The sequence below is a fragment of the Cervus elaphus genome, chromosome 19 (genome assembly GCF_910594005.1).
Source record: "Cervus elaphus chromosome 19, mCerEla1.1, whole genome shotgun sequence".
Classification (NCBI taxonomy): Eukaryota; Metazoa; Chordata; class Mammalia; order Artiodactyla; family Cervidae; genus Cervus; species Cervus elaphus.
In genome coordinates, this window is record NC_057833.1 from 31,196,369 (window position 1) to 31,219,209 (window position 22,841).

The window sequence follows — 22,841 nt, forward strand, 5'->3', positions numbered from 1 at the left end:
AGGATGAACAAACTGAAACTGAAGCTCAGAGAAATCAATTAATTTCTGTAAGTCACTTAACTAGTGTGTACAAGGGCTGGGTCTCAAACCCAGCTCCAATTCAAGCACTAATCTACACCACTATTTCTCATGTACCTATGGACATACATATTGGACCCCTCCTCCATGAAGGTCGATAATAATCCACTTGTCTCTCTTTTCATGTGTTCACATATCCTTCAGTGCATCTTCACTTTATTTTCCAGTGCTGAAGTGAAAATAAGGTTAATAAGTAGGTGGACAAGTAGACATAATGTGCTTTCTGGAATGGTATTTAATCATGTGCGCAAACTTGTTTTAGCCAATAATGCTTAATTTTTGAACTTTAAAATTGCTATATATGTGAACAACAATAATAGCAATTTATAGTGAAATACTAGTTTACTTGCAATCTTTTCTCTAAAATGTTCTGACAACACATATCAACTTGAGGAATCATCTCTCTATCCCAGTTTTGCCCCCACCAAGTTAAATTTCACATTGTGAAGCTCTGGCCTTGTTTTCCATTTTTAAAACCTCCCAATGACTCTCTATTGTCCTCAAGATAAGGAATAAACTTAGGATGATGTTCCATCCATCCATGAACTAATCATCATTTCCTCTCCAAACTCCTCCAATACTTTCCTTTCTCTTTCCAACTAAAACGAACAACTTTGCGGTTATCCAAAATAGCCCAAGTCATTTTATATCACCATGCCTTTGCCTATAGTCAACCTTCTTTCTGAAAGCTCTCTTCATGCCTTTTGGGTACCCCAAAACTCTACTCTTTCTTCAAAGCCAGTTCAAACATCTGTCTGTAAAACTCCTCGAGCATCTTCCTGCTCCTCCACAAAGCAGCGTTGATGATTCTCTTCTTTGCACATAACTAGATTCGAGTGAACTATTAGGTTCTTTGTTGGCACCTATCACAGGCACCTGTCAGTTGTTTTATGTATCCTTCCATGTTTTATCTTACTGCCCCTGTTCCTGGCACAATATACAGAGAGATATAGTAGGTGTTCCATTACTGTTTGGGCTTCCCTGTTGGCTCAAACAGTAAAGAATCCACCTGCAATGCGGTGGGCTTGATCCCTGGGTTGGGAAGATCCCCTGGAGGAGGGCATATCAAACCCACTCCAGTATTCTTGCCTGGAGAATCCCTATGGACAAGAGGAGCCTGGCAAGCTACAGTCCATGGGGTCGCAAAGAGTCAGACATGACTGAGAGCCTAAGCACATATACCATAAATATTTACCATGTGATAAATGAATGCATGAATACCCATTTAACAGATGGGGATTATAAGCAAAATGTTGTTAGTCACTCAGTTGTGTCTGACTCTTTGCGACCCCATGGACTGTAGCATGCCAGGCTCCTCTGTCTATGGGATTCTCCAGGCAAGAATACTGGAGTGGGTTGCCATTTCCTTCTCCATATAAGCAAACATGTGGGTAACTAATAAAACAGAAATTCATTGATTTTTCTCGAGGTCACAACCACCTGAAGATAAAATATTATCTTGTCTGGTCCTTCTTATACCCTATTCTAACTAATAATAATGTAAGATTATCAAGGATCTCAAACATATGATCTTGGTATTTAATAACATAGTTGTTTAGGACCTTATACCTAATGAGAATAAAAAGGAGATTTATTCATGTTAGCAAAATTCTAGTGCCATCTCTTCTGCACTTGAGCAAGACTTGTGATCTTGCATATTCTAGTTGTTGGTTCGCTTTGCACCCCCCCTTCAGTCCTGCATCTTTAAAAATAAAATAGCAAGATGAGTTTCATTAGGTCCCATTTGTTTATTTTTGCCTTTATTTCCAACATTCTGGGAGGTGGGTCATAGAGGATCTTGCTGTGATTTATGTCAGAGAGTGTTTTGCCTATATTCTCCTCTAGGAGTTTTATAGTTTCTGGTCTTACATTTAGATCTTTAATCCATTTTGAGTTTATTTTTGTGTATGGTGTTAGAAAGTGTTCTAGTTTCATTCTTTTACAAGTGGTTGACCAGTTTTCCCAGCACCACTTGTTAAAGAGGTTGTCTTTTTTCCATTGTATATCCTTGCCTCCTTTGTCAAAGATAAGGTGTCCATAGGTTCATGGATTTATCTCTGGGCTTTCTATTCTGTTCCATTGGTCTATATTTCTGTCTTTGTGCCAGTACCATACTGTCTTGATGACTGTGGCTTTGTAGTAGAGTCTGAAGTCAGGCAGGTTGATTCCTCCAGTTCCATTCTTCTTTTTCAAGATTACTTTGGCTATTCGAGGTTTTTTGTATTTCCATACAAATTGTGAAATTATTTGGTCTAGTTCTGTGAAAAATACCGTTGGTAGCTTGATAGGGATTGCATTGAATCTATAGATTGCTTTGGGTAGAATAGCCATTTTGACAATATTGATTCTTCCAATCCATGAACACGGTATGTTTCTCCATCTGTTTGTGTCCTCTTTGATGTCTTTCATCAGTGTTTTATAGTTTTCTATGTATAGGTCTTTTGTTTCTTTAGGTAGATATACTCCTAAGTATTTTATTCTTTTTGTTGCAATGGTGAATGGTATTGTTTCCTTAAGTTCTCTTTCTGTTTTTTCATTGTTAGTATATAGGAATGCAAGGGATTTCTGTGTGTTAATTTTATATCCTGCAACTTTACTATATTCATTGATTAGCTCTAGTAATTTTCTGGTAGAGTCTTTAGGGTTTTCTATGTAGAGGATCATGTCATCTGCAAACAGTGAGAGTTTCACTTCTTCTTTTCCTATCTGGATTCCTTTTACTTCTTTTTCTGCTCTGATTGCTGTGGCCAAAACTTCCAACACTATGTTGAATAGTAGTGGTGAGAGTGGGCACCCTTGTCTTGTTCCTGATTTCAGGGGAAATGCTTTCAATTTTTCACCATTGAGGGTGATGCTTGCTGTGGGTTTGTCATATATAGCTTTTATTATGTTGAGGTATGTTCCTTCTATTCCTGCTTTTTGGAGAGTTTTAATCATAAATGAGTGTTGAATTTTGTCAAAGGCTTTCTCTGCATCTATTGAGATAATCATATGGTTTTTATCTTTCAATTTGTTAATGTGGTGTATTACATTGATTGATTTGTGGATATTAAAGAATCCTTGCATTCCTGGGATAAAGCCCACTTGGTCATGGTGTATGATTGATTTCCTTGCTTGTGATGGGTCTGTTAAGATCTTCTATTTCTTCCTGGTTCAGTTTTGGAAAGTTATACTTTTCTAAGAATTTGTCCATTTCATCCAAGTTGTCCATTTTATTGGCATAGAGCTGCTGGTAGTAGTCTCTGATGATCCTTTGTATTTCAGTGTTGTCTGTTGTGATCTCTCCATTTTCATTTCTAATTTTGTTAATTTGGTTCTTCTCTCTTTGTTTCTTAATGAGTATTGCTAATGGTTTGTCAATTTTGTTTATTTTTTCAAAAAACCAGCTTTTAGCTTTGTTGATTTTTGCTATGGTCTCTTTAGTTTCTTTTGCATTTATTTCTGCCCTGATTTTTAAGATTTCTTTCCTTCTGCTAACCCTGGGGTTCTTCATTTCTTCCTTCTCTAATTGCTTTAGGTGTAGAGTTAGGTTATTTATTTGGCTTTTTTCTTGTTTCTTGATGTAAGCCTGTAATGCTATGAACCTTCCCCTTAGCACTGCTTTTACAGTGTCCCATAGGTTTTGGGTTGTTGTGTTTTCATTTTCATTCATTTCTATACATATTTTGATTTCTTTTTTGATTTCTTCTATGATTTGTTGGTTATTCAGAAGCGTGTTATTTAGCCTCCATATGTTTGAATTTTTAACAATTTTTTTCCTGTAATTGAGATCTAATCTTACTGCACTGTGGTCAGAAAAGATGACTGGAATGATTTTAATTTTTTTGAATTTTCCAAGACCAGATTTATGGCCCAGGATGTGATCTATTCTGGAGAAGGTTCCGTGTGCACTTGAGAAAAAGGTGAAGTTGATTGTTTTGGGGTGAAATGTCCTATAGATATCAATTAGGTCTAGCTGGTCCATTGTGTCATTTAAGGTTTGTGTTTCCTTGTTAATTTTCTGTTTAGTTGATCTATCCATAGTTGTGAGTGGGGTATTAAAGTCTCCCACTATTATTGTGTTACTATTAATTTCCTCTTTCATACTCATTAGTGTTTGCCGTACATATTGCGGTGCTCCTATGTTGGGTGCATATATATTTATAATTGTTATATCTTCTTCTTGGATTGATCCTTTGATCATTATGTAGTGTCCTTCTTTGTCTCTTTTCACATCCTTTATTTTAAAGTCTAATTTATCTGATATGAGTATTGCGACTCCTGCTTTCTTTTGGTCTCCGTTTGCATGAAATATTTTAAAAGCAAAAATAAACAAATGGGACCTAATGAAACTTAAGAGCTTTTGCACTACAAAGGAAACTATAAGTAAGGTGAAAAGACAGCCCTCAGATTGGGAGAAAATAATAGCAAATGAAGAAACAGACAAAGGATTAATCTCAAAAATATACAAGCAACTCCTGCAGCTCAATTCCAGAAAAATAAATGACCCAATCAAAAAATGGGCCAAAGAACTAAACAGACATTTCTCCAAGGAAGACATACAGATGGCTAACAAACACATGAAAAGATGCTCAACATCACTCATTATTAGAGAAATGCAAATCAAAACCACAATGAGGTACCATTACACGCCAGTCAGGATGGCTGCTATCCAAAAGTCTACAAGCAATAAATGCTGGAGAGGGTGTGGAGAAAAGGGAACCCTCTTACACTGTTGGTGGGAATGCAAACTAGTACAGCCGCTATGGAAAACAGTGTGGAGATTTCTTAAAAAACTGGAAATAGAACTGCCATATGACCCAGCAATCCCACTTCTGGGCATACACCCTGAGGAAACCAGATCTGAAAGAGACACGTGCACCCCAATGTTCATCGCAGCACTGTTTATAATAGCCAGGACATGGAAGCAACCTAGATGCCCATCAGCAGATGAATGGATAAGGAAGCTGTGGTACATATACACCATGGAATATTACTCAGCCGTTAAAAAGAATTCATTTGAACCAGTCCTAATGAGATGGATGAAACTGGAGCCCCTTATACAGAGTGAAGTAAGCCAGAAAGATAAAGAACATTACAGCATACTAACACATATATATGGAATTTAGAAAGATGGTAACGATAACCCTATATGCAAAACAGAAAAAGAGACACAGAAATACAGAACAGACTTTTGAACTCTGTGGGAGAATGTGAGGGTGGGATATTTCAAAAGAACAGCATGTATACTATCTATGGTGAAACAGATCACCAGCCCAGGTGGGATGCATGAGACAAGTGCTCAGGCCTGGTGCACTGGGAAGACCCAGAGGAATCGGGTGGAGAGGGAGGTGGGAGGGGGGATCGGGATGGGGAATACGTGTAAATCTATGGCTGATTCATATCAATGTATGACAAAACCCACTGAAATGTTGTGAAGTAATTAGCCTCCAACTAATAAAAAATAAATAAATAAATAAATAAATAAAAATAAAATAGCAAGATGAAACAAAGGGAAATTCCCGTGTTTCTGAGGCAAATATGGGTCCTTTGGATAATGAACAACCTTAATCACTCCAGACTCAGTCCTCTGAACACCACTTACATAGTAAGAAATGCAATCACCAAATCTAAAGAACTTTGTTGAGACATGGAATGAAAGGTTATGATTTTGAAGAATAAAATCAAAACAAAGGCTTGAAAAAAGAACTAAAAAATGGATCTGGCACCTAGTTCACTAATTTTGTATTTGAATGCCTATCTTAAGTGTTATTTTTGATCATTTATTCACAAATTCATACAACAATATGGGAGGTTCTTCAAAAACTGCTGTGGACATTGTGTGGGTTATAATGCAAATATATCTACAGAGAGAAATATTTTTAAACAAATATATTTGAAGAAAGAAATATTTTAATAACAACTCCCAAGTTTATAATTTAAGGTCTCATTCCTTAGTATAGATAAGTGCAATCAGAGTTCATGGAATTGCCTTGCTTTCAGTCTTAAAATCAGTTCAATATTGAAACAAAGATCTTATTTTGCCAGCATGTTGTGATGCAACATAAACACTGTGAGCAATGCAATAGCAGGATTTAGCCTCTGCCTTCTAGATGCTCAGAGTCTAATAGCAAAGGGAAAACATTTATACAAATAAAGCCTATGAGTCATGCTAAAGGAGAGATCAACATAATAAAGTACATAGAAAAATTCCCCACCTAGAGGAAATCAAGGGTTTCCCTGATCGCTCAGTTGGTAAAGAATCTGCCTCCAATGCAGGAGACCCCGGTTCAATTCCTGGGTCAGGAAGAGCCCCTGGAGAAGGGATAGGCTACCCACTCCAGTATTCTTGGGCTTCCCTCGTGGCTCAGCTGGTCAAGAATCCACCTGTAATGTGGGAGACCAGGGTTCGATCCCTGGGTTGGGAAGATCCCCTAGAAAAGGGAAAGGCTACTCACTCCAGTATCCTGGCCTAGAGAATTCCATGGACTGTATAGTCCATGGGGTCGCAAAGAGTTGGACAGGACTGAGTGACTTTCACTTTCACTTCAGAGGAAATCAAGAACCACTTTATGGAGAGGAGTTGCTTTCAGGAACAAATAGCATAATATATATTAAAGCACTTTGAAACCACAAAATTCTGGTCCAATATTAGATGATTTTTTTCCAAGAGCCGAATGGAACAGGTTGCACTCTAAAGTATGTATCAAGAAGGATCGCTGGATTAGACACTTTTAGAGGTAAAAACATAGGTCTGCTGAGGGCACACAAATCAAGAAAATACACATTACCCTCCAAAGAGATGCCAGGCAGAACAGGTCCTTCTGGAGGAAGAGCTGCGGAGCAGAAACTAATTTGGAGACCCCAGTTGCACTGAGGCCCTAAGCAGCAAGACTTGTACTTCTTCACTCTTTGCCTCCACCCCTTTAACTTGACTCTTCACAGGGCCCCTCTCCCTCTCACTACAGAACCTCATGAGCTTTCTTTTTACCCAGCATATATTTTCTCTCTCTGCTCTGTGAGCATTTCTCCTTCATATTCTACTTGTCCTTATCCAACTTGGTCTCAGACTCTACATTAGGGCTGCCCTCCCTACATATACCTTTTTCATACCAGGTCATGTCAAATATCCACATGGAGCTTAAGGATGGGCTCCCCTAGAGTGAGGTGCCCAACCATTGTCCAATCAGCTTTGATCAAAGGGAAAGGGTCAAGTGGCTCAAAATATGACTGTTTGGTCTTTCTCTTCCATTCACACATTTATTTATTCATTCTTCACCTGTTGTTTCATGTGTTAGATGATACAATGTGAACAAGACTTCTTGGTAAAAAAAAAGTCCCTGTGTTTATCATGCTTTCATTCTTATTTGGAGACACAATAATAAAAATAAGAAAACAAGCAAGCAAGATAAATTCAGCTGGTGATAAATGCTACAGAAATACTACTAATAATATAATACTAAAGAAGAGTAACTGGAAGTGGGGAAGAAGAGATGCTAATTTTGGCTGGGTGGTTACATAAGGAAGTGGTATTCAATAAGTAAAGGAACAGAATGAGTAGTGTAGTTCAGTAATGGGTTATTTTATAACCACCAGTAACATGTATCTGCTAAGTCATCATACCAGTTCTCCTCCCAACCAAGATTAAAATGAATATATCAAGCTTAACAGGTACATACAAGTTATTATAAGCAATGAAGAATCAACTTACAAACATGTAGAAGCACAAATCCAAGACAATACAGAGACATTCTAGTGATGGTAAGAAATTATGGCAATCAGCTAAGATTCCTATTCCACAGGATTGTTAACAGGTTAAAAGCCAGTATGATATCAAGCATGTAAAAGCAATTTTAGATATGGGGGATCACAATCTTTACTATTAATAAAGTAGAATGAAGGGAAGGACACTGAATCCCAAGCCAAGTAGATATCACCAATTCCACTTTTTAGAAATTCTGAGTAATCCAAAAATGCTTATAATATTTCCCTGGTGGCTCAGACAGTAAAGAATCCACCTGCAATGTGGGAGACCTTGGTTAAATCCCTGGGTTGGGAAGATCCCCTGGAGAAGGGAATGGCCACCCACTCCAGTATTCTGGCCTTGAGAATTCCATGGACAAAGGCAGGCTACAGTCCATGGGATTGCAAAGAGTCAAACAGGAATGAGTGATTAAGCACAGCATATCAGTAAGTTATTTAACTTTTCTAAAACTCAGTTTTTTTCATTGGTAAAATTTATGATTGAAAGAGATGGTGTTAAAAAAAAAAAGAAAGAGATGGTGTATATAAAATTTGGGGCACAAAATAAGAACTCAATGATCTTAGTCCTCTTTCAAGATAGAATAATTTTCCATACATAAAACTTATTACAGTAGAAGCAGAAATAATGTGCTTTGAGTTCAGTATAATTTATGGTTTAGAACTTTAAGTGAACAGACTAAGTGCACATTATTTACTTGATGTATGAAAAGGCTGCCTTAGAGTTATTAATATATTTTAAAATACATGTTTCAGAAATAAAAAAAGCTATTATAAAAATTGCTACTATACTGACAGGATAATTGACTGTTTAAAATATGATCTATCTGCTATTTGCATTTCACAAAGTAATGTAAGCAATTACATTATATTCATTGGCTAATCCTATTCTAATCATTAGCTAAATCTCATTTTCTCATCTAAACCAGAATTAAGTTACACAAATGCAAAAAGGAAACTCAATAATGTCAAGTTTCAGTCTCTTTTTGGCTGAGAACTTGTGATAAATATTACTTAATTCAGTAGTTGAAGGTCGTATTCTGTGACCATAAAGTTGCAGTTCAGAAAACTGAATATTATTTTCAAATATGACTGAGTCACAAAATGTCAGAACCATAACGACTTGCCTTTGATTAGAACTTACACTATGATGACCTCAAGAAGATAAAATTTGGAAGTAGAAGATAAAATTCCTTCCTAAGACTAAAATTTAAGGGCTTCCCTTGTGGCTCAGATGGTAAATAATTTGCCTGGAATGCGGGAGACCTGGGTTTGATTCCTGGGTCGGGAAGATCCCCTGGAGAAGGAAATGGCAACCCACTCCAGTTTTCTTATCTGGAGAATCCCATGGACAAAGAGCCTGGCGGACTATAGTCCATGGGGTTGCAAAGAGTGAGACATGACTGAGTGACTAACAACAAATCTAAAATTTACTAGCTGTGTAATCCTGGGAAGCTACTTAAACTTTCTGAGCCTCAGAACTCTCATTCATAAAAACTGTCTACCCTACTCTCTTCTAAGGGCTATTCTGAGGAACAAATGAGACAATGCACACAGAAGCACTCAGAAAACTCTGAAACACTAAAAGAGAAAGGAAGAAACAAGGCAGAGATAGCGGCTCCTTTATTTGAGCTCCCATAGAAGGCTATTCATCAGAGAAGGCAAGAGCACCCCACTCCAGTACTCCTGCCTGGAAAATCCCATGGACGGAGGAGCCTGGTAGGTTGCAGTCCATGCGGTCGCTAAGAGTCAGACACGACTGAGCGAATTCACTTTCATTTTGCACTTTCATGCATTGGAGAAGGAAATGGCAACCCACTCCAGGGTTCTTGCCTGGAGAATCCCAGGGACAGGGGATCTTGGTGGGCTGCCGTCTATGGGGTCTCACAGAGTCGGACACGACTGAAGTGACTTAGCAGCAGCAGCAAAAGGCTATTCACTGCAGTCCATAGTATTATAATCACCTGTGCTCATAGTCTGAAAGGGATACTGTAGCAGGAGGAGAGTGGAAACCCGGAGTCTGTGCAGCTCTGGACTAAACCATCTGCTCTCAGCAGCCAGGAAAACCTGGGTTGAAATCAATTATTTAACCAGAAACAGTGTTATTCGGTGATGTTCTGTCTTGTCCAACTTCTACAAGAAAACTCACAAAGAGCAGCTAACAAAGAGGTCCTGCTGGCTGAGGGGGTTAACCTTTCTGCTTCAAGAAGGTGATGAAAGGGGTAAGCTTATAGTTTTTCCATCCCAGCCAACAGACAAGTTTAGTGGCTCCAGAGTAGTCCATTGTTCACTGTAAAAATCCTGAACAAGAATGAGAAATTGGTCCAAGGTTCAAGTAGTAAAGAACTCTTACATTTATAGGCTAAGATAAATTGGTCAGGCTTAGTGGGAGATGTTTCCCCCAAGCAATATGTGTTCTGATGTTACAGAAGAGTCTGTTCAACCTCATATAAGTCCTCTCTCCCCACTTCCTTCTCCAAGAACGAAAGGTTGTATTGAAAACTCATCCCTATTTCTTGATTGGAGACCAAATAGTCATATTTCTATGGTATTAATATAAAATAAACAGGACTTACTCAAATGTACTCTCTTGATGAAAGGGCGAGTTAATTATTACACCTGTTGTTTTGCACTGGCAAAAGATTTCAAATGTCTTCCTCCATTCGACTCAAAAAACAAACAGAAACCATCTGAGGCAGAGCCACTGTTTATATTACTGCATTTGTGTGCACCCATCACTGTTCGTACTTCTGACAAGGAGTGTTTGTCTGCCAACATTTTCAGATTCAGCAGCAAGGCGCTTCTTGACAGACTATGAGAAGGGTCCACAGAGGAAATCCATCATCTGATCAAGGCTAACGGGCAAATGAAAACTCTCTGGGCAGGATCCTCTTTCCTTCAGCTAGATTTCAGTGAACAGAAAGCAGATTATCTCTCCATGCAATTAGCAACTCTAAAAGTGTTTGTGGTTTTAAGACTTTGGCAGAACTTGATGAAAACATCATCATTATCATAATACACTTGTACAAGCTCTAATTTCAGTTGCTCTTTTGTCCCACATGATGCATGATGAAATTTATGAAGATCTGTTTTCCCCCCTCAGGCTCATTTCTTTTTTTTTTTTCCACAGAGCCAATCTGCATCACTTAAATCCAAACTATTATATTAGCCATCCTTTTCACTAGACTAGAGAACTTCTTTTTAATTGTCCATATCATGGCCACCATGCATCAAAGGTAGGATCATTATTTTCCACTTACTTTCTCTTCTAGAGACCCAAATTCGTATAGGAAGAGTTTTTAGGATTAGGAAGAGGAGACAGTCAGAGACTGGGAGCAGATTTCACCAGCAGCAATTTGATCTGGGTCTTTGACTAAACCAAGCCTGGGACACTTCATGTAATACCATACTCAGGGTTCAGTCTGACTTGTTTTCCTTACTTACATAGGCTGGACTAAATGGGATCTGATCTAGAGACTTGGGCATCTGAGGAAAGTTGCCTGATAATTTTGCATTTTTATTATTAAAGCAATATAACGTTAGTTTTCTGGGGCACTTGTAGTCTCACTTAAAACATGTATAAAGTGCTTTATTGGAGATTTTAGCACTATTGGGAGAGAGCAAAAGCGATCATTTATATGATAATTTGAGCTGATAATTTAGGAATGATTCATTCTCATAAATGTTCCACACTGTGTGTAAGTTTCTTACTTACAGAGGTCCCATCCGGAAAGTAACGCCTTTTATAACGCAAGCTTTCATTTCCTTTTGTGTTTTCTATGTGGGTAGAGTGGCGTATAAACCAGTGAGGTTTTAAGGTGTGAGGACTGCCACAGCTCCTTTTCCTGCTGTTTCTCTGCTCCATGCTCTTTGCCTCGTTCGCAGAGACTGGGGTAACTGGCATGGGCACATTACTGGAGCAAGAGGGGATTCTGTGGAGGGAATTCAAGTGTGGAATGGGGGTCTGACTATATGAATTCTAACTTTCCTTCCCACGCTGACTTTCTCCGGCCCTAAACAGGAGTTGTAAATAATTTCCGGCTGCAAAGATCTGCAGAGATCCAAATCAAAACAGAATTTTGTGGTATGTCATTGGACAGAAAAAAAGATAATGACTGTGGCTATAGGTCAAACAGGAAGGCTAAGGATGTACTATTTTAGTCAACATTTTATTTCAGCTTAAAATAAATCCTGGGTCTTTAACAGTCAGTTTTCGAAGGCAGGCTCTTATGTTATGGTCTTTCTCAGAAGATGAGGGGAAGGCAGGAGTTTCTAGAATCATGTAACCAAAGATCACAATAATAATCTCTACTAATAAGATAAGTAGAGGGCTGATAAAAGGTAAAATCGATACAAGGTAAAGGTGGCTAAAGATCTTATCCTATTTTTTTTTCAGGTAGGTAGATAAAAATATATTTTCTCTAAATATTTTTTCTCAATGTTTTTCTCGTAGCCCAAGTTATATGTGATTGCATGCCCTTTACCTTCACAAAAGATAACAATTGCTAAGATGTTATTGAATATTATTTTCTGTTTGTATGTATATTTTGTGTTAGAGTTTTTAATTTTTGTAGTCAAATATGCCAGTCTTTGCCGCTTATCATTTCCCTTATGGTTTCAGGGTTAGATGTCAAGATTATAAAATTATTCTCCTAAACTATTTCTAAGACAATATTGTCTTTTTGCATTTAGAATTTTAATCTACCTAAAATTTGTTTTGGATTATATAAAAGGAATATTATTTTTTTTTCAAATGGGTATAATAAAATAGTCTCTTCTTCCTTACTGATTTGAAATGCCATGATTATTATATAAACATAATATTGGGATGAAGGATATTTGTCTTTGTATATACAGGATATATAGAATTTGTATCCTATTTTGCTCCATTGGTCTGTTTATCTTTTCTTCTACTGATCCTGTATGGGTGTTAATTTCTGGGGATATTGCAGTATTTTTTCTGTCTACTAGGGAAAATTTTTGGAGAAGGAAATGGCAACCCACTCCAGTATTCTTGCCTGGAGAATCCTAGGGATGGAGGAGCCTGGTGGGCTGCCGTCTATGGGGTCACACAGAGTCGGACACAACTAAAGCGACTTAGCAGCAGCAGCAGGGAAAATTTTTAACCATTCTTGACAGATTACTCCTAGTAAATTTTCCAGCAGAGATGAACTATCCCAGGCTGAGCCAAAGCCTGGGAAGTGTTAGGAAATAGAGGGCAGAAGAAGGAGCCCTGGGGTCCAAGGCGCTTTCTCCCTTAATAAACAGAATTTGGTGGGTTGACCATATTTTCCAGTTAGCTTTCTGTGGGAGGTGTCAGGGGAGTTTACCTGACCCGCTAGGAGATAGCAGCTGGCAGAGCACCTGCTCGGGCAGGAAAGTATTCCCAACCAGATTTCAGTCCCTGCCTCTAAGGACACACAGCATTAGCAGGGAAAGGCACCTGGACAGAAAGGGGTCTCACTCCCACTGGAAGCTGAATGAGAGGTTTAAAGCCCGGCCACTACCACCTGAGGTTAAAAACTAAAGAGCTTTATCAACAAATAAATCATTTAACTAATGGGCTGAATGATTTTCAGGAAACTGAGCAGGGAGATGGCAGAAAGTAACTAGAACTCTGTCAGTGGAGTATGTTAACAAATCACAAATAAAGTCTCTTCATTTACTTCTCACCACATATGACTTTATAAAAACAAAATTTTGGTCTTTGTAGAAAGGGATCCTTGTTAAAAATAATGTTATGTATTAAATGTTTATTATGTACAAGAAACACACAAACATAAGTGTGTGAGTACATATATTTAATTTTAGAATTTATAATTTTACTTTACATATCTGTATATCATGTGTGTGTGTATGTGTATGTGTGTATACATCTTCATTTATTCATGGTAAGCACCCTGGGAGGTAGCTATAATTGAAGACGCTGAGGCTCAGCAACCCAGCATCATCACACTACTTAGAGGACCTTAGGTCATTACTGCACTCCTCTAAACCTCAGGCTCCTCATGGAGAAAACACAAGCATCTATGCAAAGTGCTGTCACAAGTAATTTATGAGATAATGGATACAAAACATGTGGCACAGAGCCTGGCACAAAAAAAGAGCTCAACAGCTAATAATTGTTCAGGTCATACAACTATTGATGACCACACAGAGTCTATGTGAGTAAAATGATTCCCTCTTGGGCTGACATCAAACACTAAATACTTATTAGGTCGGGATTTTTAACCATCTCCTGCAGAATAAAAAGGTACTTTAGAAGAAAGATAAATATTTACCTAAAAATAAAATTATTTAAAATATAAGCTCATTATGAAACACATGTAATAGGTTTTTACTCCAACATTTCAACAGCTCAGCTTTCATCTTCCAAGCCCTCCAGTCAGGTAAGCAGATTTCCAGACCCCAGATTTCTGACAGAAGCACTAAAAGTTACTCAATTTTGCCCATACACTTGGTTCCACCCAAGGCTACATTCACACTCAGAAGCCTGTGCTGATCCAAAGGGATACTGTCTCTACGCCCCACAGAGCTACCCCGTCTCTTTCCAGATGGACCATGGTGATGGCTCAGAGGTGGCCTGTACATTCCAGAGCTCAGACCCAGCTCTTTCAGCTAACCCAGCCAGGACCCATTTGCATCTGTAAAGGGTCTGTGTGAGGCCATCTAGAAGGGTCTGAGCCAGTCATCTCAGAACATTCCAATAGGCATTCAATAAGCACTTGCTGGTTAACTGATTGAAATAGCAGGGCAAGGCGAAAGCTTGGGCTCAGAACTTCATTCTGCCATTCTCTAAATCAAGAGGCCTAAAGAAATTCCAAACACTTTGAATTGTTTGTTTTGAGCTGCGAATCTTTCTAATGACCTTCTTAGCTAAAGCCACAAAGAGATGGGATCAAGTCAGATCTGTTTGCATATCAGCGCACTAAAAATGACTGGCCCAAAACAGTGACAGTGAGATGAAAGGCTTGGCATGAGATTAAAATGATTGAGATTTAGGAAGTTTTCACAGAGAAATTACATCTACCCATTTTCTTTCTTCCTCTTCTCTCTCTCTTGTTTAGTGCTAGGTCATAATGACAGATGGGAGGAAAGAAGGGAGAATGGATTTTTCAAGAAGAGTTTGTGTGACAATTTTATTTGTCCTTTTGTCCCTCCTCTCTTTTCTCCCCCTTGTAGTAAACACATTATGCTACTCATTATGCTACATAATTAATTAATTATGAACATTAATTTGGTTGACATTGGGTTTAAGAAAAAGAGGAGTTTTCAAATTTTCAATTTCAAAAAGGGATACTTTTCTATGTTTTATATCTATAACTTTAGTTTCTGTCATAACAAAACAGATAACATAATCACATGAAAATTTGTTTTGGAAAATTAAAAGAGTTGCCCACTGTCCCACTACTTAGACATAAGAGCTGACATTTAGTGAGAACTTTCTACATGCCAGGCACTTCAGCAAGAGCTTTGTGCATTAACTTGTTTAATTCTCACAACAACACCATGAAGTAAGCACTGTTATCTCCCATCTACAGTTGAAATTAAGGCACAGAGTAGTTGAGTAACTTGCCCAGAGTCACACAGCTTGTATTGGTAAAAACAATACTCAAGCCCAGAAGTCTGATTCTGATGTGCAAACTTTCAGACACCCTACTTTCATCTAATGCTTTAATTATGCTTTAAAATAAAGTTAAACCCACACTACACTTAAAATTTTGGAGCAGGACTCATACACATTTTTCCCCAAAACAGGGGAGATTTCCTAGTCCCTATTTGAATGAAAGAAAAAGCATATCTATTAACTTTATTGCCAGATTTCTATGATGTTCCATGAGTCACTATAAAACAAAGAACATAAGATTAGTAACTGAAAGTAAATTACTTCAAAATTTTGCCTAGGAACTGTCAGGTGAGTTTATGCTCCTCGGTTCTTGTCTCGTCACACCAGAGATTTGGAGTGACGGACGTTAAAGCCCTCGGCATGTCACAGCTCTTGAGTCTTGGACAGACCGTGTTATAGCTCTCAGGTCTCGAATGGACCGTGTTATAGCTCTTAGACAAATCAGTGTTACAGCTCTATTTTATTTAGATAATAGCAGGAAAACCCATCTTTGAGGCATGAGGGCATGTTGACCCAAAGATGCAAAGAGAAGAGCACCACAGCATGCGGCAGGGGGGGGTAGGGAGAGAGAGAGAGAGAGAGAGAGAGAGAGAGCACATGCCCGCGGGGGAGAGTGGGAGAGAAAGCGCTTTGGCTCCTCCTTTTATATGTTTTTTCCTCCTCCTGGGCCTGCCCTATGCAAATTGGGTTTAGCCAGGAGTGCTGTTTGTTCTACCTGAGGTCTTCACTCAGGTCCTCGGACCTTCATTTGACTTTCCTTTGTTCTATTTTCACGGGCTTTTCCCTTCCTTGTCTTTTGAGTGAAGTGAGTGAAGTCGCTCAGTCGTGTCAGACTCTTTTCGAGCCCATGGACTGTAGCCTACCAGCCTTCTCTGTCCATGGGATTTTCCAGGCAGTAGTACTGGAGTGGGTTGCCATTCCCTTCTCCAGGGGATCTTCCCAGCCCAGAGATCGAACCCGGGTCCCCCGCATTGTAGACAGACGCTTTACTGCCTGAGCCACCAGGGGAGACCTTGTCTTTTAGCCACCGCCATTTTGGACTCCTGTTTTCTATTCTAACTACCTAACAGAAACATTAAAAAGTGGTATGGTCTAGAATGGAGAAGAGCCTGATGTCTCATAAATCCCTTTTTGATGAGACTTTTTAACTTTAATTTTATTCTTTGAATTGCATGATTGCCAGGATTTCACTGCTTTCCCTTCTTCAGCGCTCACTTCTTTTCTAGAACCATCAGCTCTACCCAGGGAGCTCTAAGGTATGCAAATGGAGCTTATGAACTCTGCCTCCTCCAACAATGTTTCCTGTGCTCAGCCCTGGACCTCCCTTGGGGGAGGAAGCATTCCATATCCTCCTTGCTTTAGACCAATTTTCCCAAGGAAACTCACTATGAAGAAAGCAGCCCTCAACCAGAGCTTCCCATGACTAGTACAGAGAGGCCACCCAGCATGCATTTATACAGTAGACCCTTGGACTCACATGTACCTTATAGTCAGCCTTCCTTATCTGAGGTTGCTCCACACTCCCAGGTTCAATCAACCATGGACCATGTATTAATAGTATCATATTTACTATTGAAAAATACCCACAGATAAGTGGATCCACCACAGTTCCAACCCCTGCTTTCAAGAATCAACTATAATTCAATGTCTGTATCAAGGGCTGAAGGGCAGCTTGGCCTCAGGAGGAGAATGCTGGTACCTGGGTTCTAAGTTTGACTTTAAGGCATCACCCATTCCCTGCTATAGGCAAACCCTTTAACTTCTTTGGTCATAATCATTACTCTCAAAAATGAAGGCATGGACTCAACCAGTGCTTTCCTGAGACACCCGGGGCTCTGATGTACATGATCAGGTAACAGTCGACAGGCTGACAAAATCAGACCTAATCTTTCCCAATGTCCTAGCTTCATTCAAAGCAATTCTGCCTTTATCTTTTTATATTTGGGAATTCTATATAAACTCTGCTTGAAAAAAGATTCTGCAGATAAATGTTTTTTGTAAAAATTACTGGATTACATTATTCCTAAAGTCTGTTTCAGCCCTACGTGATTTTTTTGAAATAATAACCCAATTGAAGTTTGTATATTTCTGTGCAAGACCAAGAGAGTGTGTCACCATCACATCTGTAGCATATATTGTATTCTAGAAGACTTTTTTTTTTTTTAACCTTTTGCTTTCACTGGCCATATTTATGAAGGCTCTGAATTATCTTAATCACACCAGCAGCTATAGATCTGATTCAGGCTACATAATGTGTGATCACAGCCTAGCCCTCAAGTAAAGCCATTTCCAAAGGCATGGTTTGACCGCATTATTTCAGACTCTGGAAAACCAGGAGTTCTAAGTGGAATACAAAGGTAATGCTGATGAGCCTCTGACTCCCCCAAAGAAATGATCACATCTGGTTTCCTAGACAGACGTTCACTGAGGACACAGACATCATTTAATGTTTATGTTTATCTCAGACTCTCCTAAGAAATGATACAGATGTGAAATGCATCAAAATTAGGAGAACTTGATGCTCAAATTGCTAGAAAGGGATGGTTGGGTTTATAATTATCATGTTATGCTGGCATCAGCCATGAAATATTCCATGATAGTCTGTATTTTTCATAAAAACAGACATTTAGTAGGGAAGAACTTTTTAAAAAGTGCAATGTTTGTCAGCCTAAGATCTGGGAAATACTATAGTCTATCTGTAATCTATATGCTTTTTTTTCCTTTTTTTGGGCAGACTCATTGTTCATGCCTACATATTTTGTTTCACTTAAGTCATTCCCAAATTGTGGTACATAGACCATCTATATTAGTATCATGGTAGAGAGGTACTTTAGAAAAGTGGTGGTTTATGGTGGATCAGAACCTCTGCAAGAAGAAACTATATTGTTAGCATGCTTTCTGGGGCTTCTAAAGCACAGTAAAGTTCTTTTACTTTATGTGTGATTCTTTTGCTGTAATATGGCCTCAGAATATTTGTTTTTCCAAATACAAATGTATATTTGTATATTTCAAATGTTTTGGCCCATAAGGTATGAGGTTGGCAAGTCCCCTGGCCATTTAATTTAAGTTTTTAATGAATTAAGGACAGTGGAGTAGGGTTGAGGTGGAAGTTCTGCAGAGTATCTCTAAGGTCCCTGCCAATTCAAACATGCTACTCTTGATGCTGTTAATATTTGGGATCTCTTCAAGAAAATTAGAGATACCAAAGGAACATTTCATGCAAAGATGGGCACAATAAAGGACAGAAACGGTATTGACCTAACAGAAGCAGAAGATATTAAGAAAAGGTGGCAAGAATAAACTGAAGATCTATACAAAAAAGATCTTCATGATGCAGATAATCATGATGGTGTGATCACCCACCTAGACCCAGACATCCTGGAATGTGAAGTCAAGTGGGCCTTAGGAAACATCACTACAAACAAAGCTAGTATAGGTAATGGAATTTCAGTTGAGCTATTTCAAATCCTAAAAGATGATGCTGTGAAAGTGCTGCACTCAATATCCCAGCAAATTTGGAGAACTCAGCAGTGGCCACAGGACTGGAAAAGGTCTGTTTTCATTCCAATCCCAAAGAAAGGCAATGCCAAAGAATGCTCAAACTACCATACAATTGCACTCATCTCACACGCCAGTAAAGTAATGCTCAAAATTCTCCAAACCATGCTTCAACAGTATGTGAACCTCAAAATTCTAGATATTCAAGCTGTATATAGAAAAGGCAGACGAACCAGAGATCAAATTGCTAACATTCATTGGATCATCGAAAAAGCAAGAGAGCTCCAGAAAAACATCTACTTTTGCTTTATTGACTATGCCAAAGCCTTTGACTATGTGGATCACAACAAACTGTGGAAAATTCTTAACAGATGGGAATGCCAGACCACTTGACCTGCCTCCTGAGAAATCTGTATGCAGGTCAGGAAGCAACAGTTAGAACTGGACATGGAACAACAGACTGGTTCCAAATTGGGCAAGGAGTACATCAAGGCTATATATTGTCACCCTGCTTATTTAATTTTTATGCAGAGTACATCATGAGAAATGCTGGGCTGGATGAAGCACAAGCTGGAATCAAGATTGCCAGGAGAAATATCAATAACCTCAGATATGCAGATGACACCACCCTTATGGCAGAAAATGAAGAAGACCTAAAGAGCCTCTTGAAAGTGAAAGAGGAGAGTGAAAAAGTTGGCTTAAAACTCAACATTCAGAAAACTAAGATCATGGTGTCTGGTCCCATCACTTCATGGCAAATAGATGGGGAAACAGTGGAAATAGTTACAGACTTTATTTTTTTGGGCTCCAAAATCACTGTAGATGGTGATTGCAGCCATAAAGTTAAAAGACGCTTGCTCCTTGGAAGAAAAGTTGTGACCAACCTAGACAGCATATCAGAAAGCAAAGACATTGCTTTGCCAACAAAGGTAAGTCTAGTCAAAGCTCTGGTGTTTCCAGTAGTCATATATGGATGCAAGAGCTGGACAGTTAGAAAGAAAGTTAGAAAGAAAGCTGAATGCTGAAGGATTGATGCTTTTTAACTGTGGTGTTGGAAAAGACTCTTGAGAGTCCCTTGGACAGCAAGGAGATCCAACCAATCCATCCTAAAGAAAATCAGTCCTGAATATTCACTGGAAGGACTGATGCTGAAGCTGAAACTCCAATACTTTGGCCACCTGATGAGAAGAACCGACTCATTCGGTTCTTCAGACCCTGATGCTGGGAATGATTGAAAGTGGGAGGAGAAGGGGACGACAGAGGATGAGATGGCTGGATGGCATTACCGACTCAATGGACATGAGTCTGAGTAAACTCCGGGCGTTGGTGATGGACAGGTGTGCTGCAGTCCATGGGGTCACAAAAAGTCAGATGCAGCTGAACTGAACATATGCTTAAAGGCCAGAGCAGCTTATTACTTTAGGTACTTTTCAGTTAGAGCTAATAGCCATTAAATTGCACATATTCAACCTGGATATACAGAAGCTTTTTAAATATTTATGTACATATTTATGATGTGTGAAATAGAAAATGATACCTCTGGGAACAAGTTTCAGAAATAGGAAAGTATCTAATAAAGTAAGTGAAAATGCTTCCCTTGTGGCTCAGCTGGGAAAGAATCCACCTGCAGTGCAGGAGACCTGGGTTTGATCCCTGGGTTGGGAAGATCCTCTGGAGAAGGGAAAGGCTACCCACTCCAGTATTCTGACCTAGAGAATTCCATGAGCTGTATAGTACATGGGGTCACAAATAGTCAGACACAACTGAACGACTTTCACATAAAAAATTCATATATCACTTGATTCCTAGAGAGACCATCAAATGAGACGTCTTGAAATTCAAATTTAAAAGATACTGTAGAGTCTAGACAGGGAATACCCCATCAAAAGACATGATTTGGTCCTTTATAAGTCTGCATTATTATTGGATCAGTTAAGGTTTCTGAACTTGTTTCTAAGTAGGTTTTTTGTTTTTTTTTAGTCACTGATCTGAATTTCCCCTCTGATATTTTCTCTAAAACTAGATGGTGACAAACTTTTATTGATTTTGACCAATAGTTATTCCATGTCCATAGTGTGTCATGGTCTACTTCCTGAAATACTTTTAATCATCTTCTTTTTCCAGTGTCCCAGTCATAGACCCACTGTACCAATGCCTGTGCCATTGCCATGTCCTTCCAAGGGGTTACCCCGTCTCAATACATCTTCCTCTCTAAACTTCTCAAATGTAAATCTGATTGTCATTCTTCTGCCTAAAACTCTTTATGGGCTACTCATTCACTGTTGGGATAAACATGACATGCTGGACCATTCATTTCCTGGCTAAGCCTATATCTTTTGTACAGGTTATCCCTAGAGGCACTGAAATTACAATCATGCTAAGTTCTTAGATAACTATGAATTTGAAGATGCTGTTCCCTCCTTCTGGGATTCTCTCCTCCTTATGTACCCAATATGCCTGGCATGTTTGATCAATAGTAGGAAGACCACTGAGACCAGAGCAAAGTATGCAAGGGGAAGACTATTAGGAGATAAGTTGGGAGATAGGAAATAGAGAAGATCACATAGCATCTTATATGTAGAGTGAGATGGAGTGTCATTGGAAGGATTATAGCAAAAAAGTAGCATCATCTGTTTTGTATTTTAACACTGAGTTCACTCTGGCTGCTGTGGTGAGAATGGTCAGCGGGAGTGGGGAAATGTGATAACAGCGGAAACAGAGAAATCACTTAGGAAGAATTACACTAATTGGAACAAGAAATTAGTGTAGAAACAGTGGAGATAGTGGAAAGTTATCAGACTTGATATATTGTGAGACTAGAGCCTAGTATTTGCTGATGAATTCATGTAGAGTGTGGCAAAAGGAAGAAATCAAAGATGATCCCCAAATTTCAGAGCAGTTGGAAAATGGAGTATTCATTTTTTGAAACATAACAAGTGCAACACATTTGCAGGGAATGGTAGCAAAATTAGAAGTTCAGTCTTGAGGGTGCTGAATTTGAGGTGGCTATAAGACAGCCAAGTGGGAATGTACTATAGGCAGTTGGATGTACGAGTCTGGAAAATAAGGTGGGGGGGTGTATCTAAAGAAATTAATTTGGAAGTTGTCAACATACATTATTTATTAGTGAATATAGATAAATATAAGAAAGGAATGTCAGCACATAAAAACACTGAAAAAGTGAGATGAATGAATAAGTGAATGAATGAGTTATACTGATTGAGATGCCAAGATGCAGAGAAAAGTAAAGAGTATAAAAGTCTCATATCAGTAACATTCACAGGATTTCATTCTTTACCTTCTTCTCTAATGGAAAATTTGTTGGCAACTCTCATTTTCTAGAATATACTACTAATGAATACAGGTGTAGTGAATACAAATATCTTTTTAAATATATTGAATTACTGATGTCTTCTTATTCTGTACTTTAGTGGCCATATATTTGCAAAAAGAAACAAATCAATATATCAATATGATGAGGCTGTCGAGTTTTACATGTGGATATCGCAGCTTCCTAGTGTAAAGAATCTGTCTCCAATGAAGCAGACCCGGGTTCAATCCCTGGGTCAGGAAGATATCCTGGAGGAGGAAATGGCAACCTATTCCAGTATTCTTGCCTGGAGAATCCCATGGACAGAGAAGCTTGCAGGGCTACAGTCCATGGGTCACAAAGAGTAGGACACGACTGAGTGACTATCACTTTCACTTCACTTTCACCACAGCTACAAGAGATGTTCGAGCACATTAAAAATTCCTCACATCCTCACATGATGGTTTCCAGTTTACAATGTGCTTTATCTTCATCACCTCTGACTTTGAGTCTCATGACACCCATACGTTTGGCATATGGGCAATATTGTCCCCTACTTAAATATGAACAAACTCGGGCTCAGGAGGC

General features: G+C 38.8%; 1 protein-coding gene across 4 annotated transcripts in view; it reads left to right on the plus strand.

The window, feature by feature from the left end:
- Nucleotides 1-22,841, plus strand: part of KCNMB2 (potassium calcium-activated channel subfamily M regulatory beta subunit 2) — a 286,689-nt gene that overhangs the window by 49,327 nt on the left and 214,521 nt on the right. The window contains exon 2 of one of the 4 annotated variants that reach the window (XM_043875414.1): nt 10,949-11,054. The exons of the other annotated variants lie outside the window; for them this stretch is intronic. Within the exon in view, the coding sequence (XP_043731349.1) occupies nt 11,035-11,054 (20 nt within the window). The 5' untranslated portion in view covers nt 10,949-11,034. The remainder of the gene's footprint in view (nt 1-10,948; nt 11,055-22,841) is intronic. 4 annotated transcript variants of the gene reach the window in all.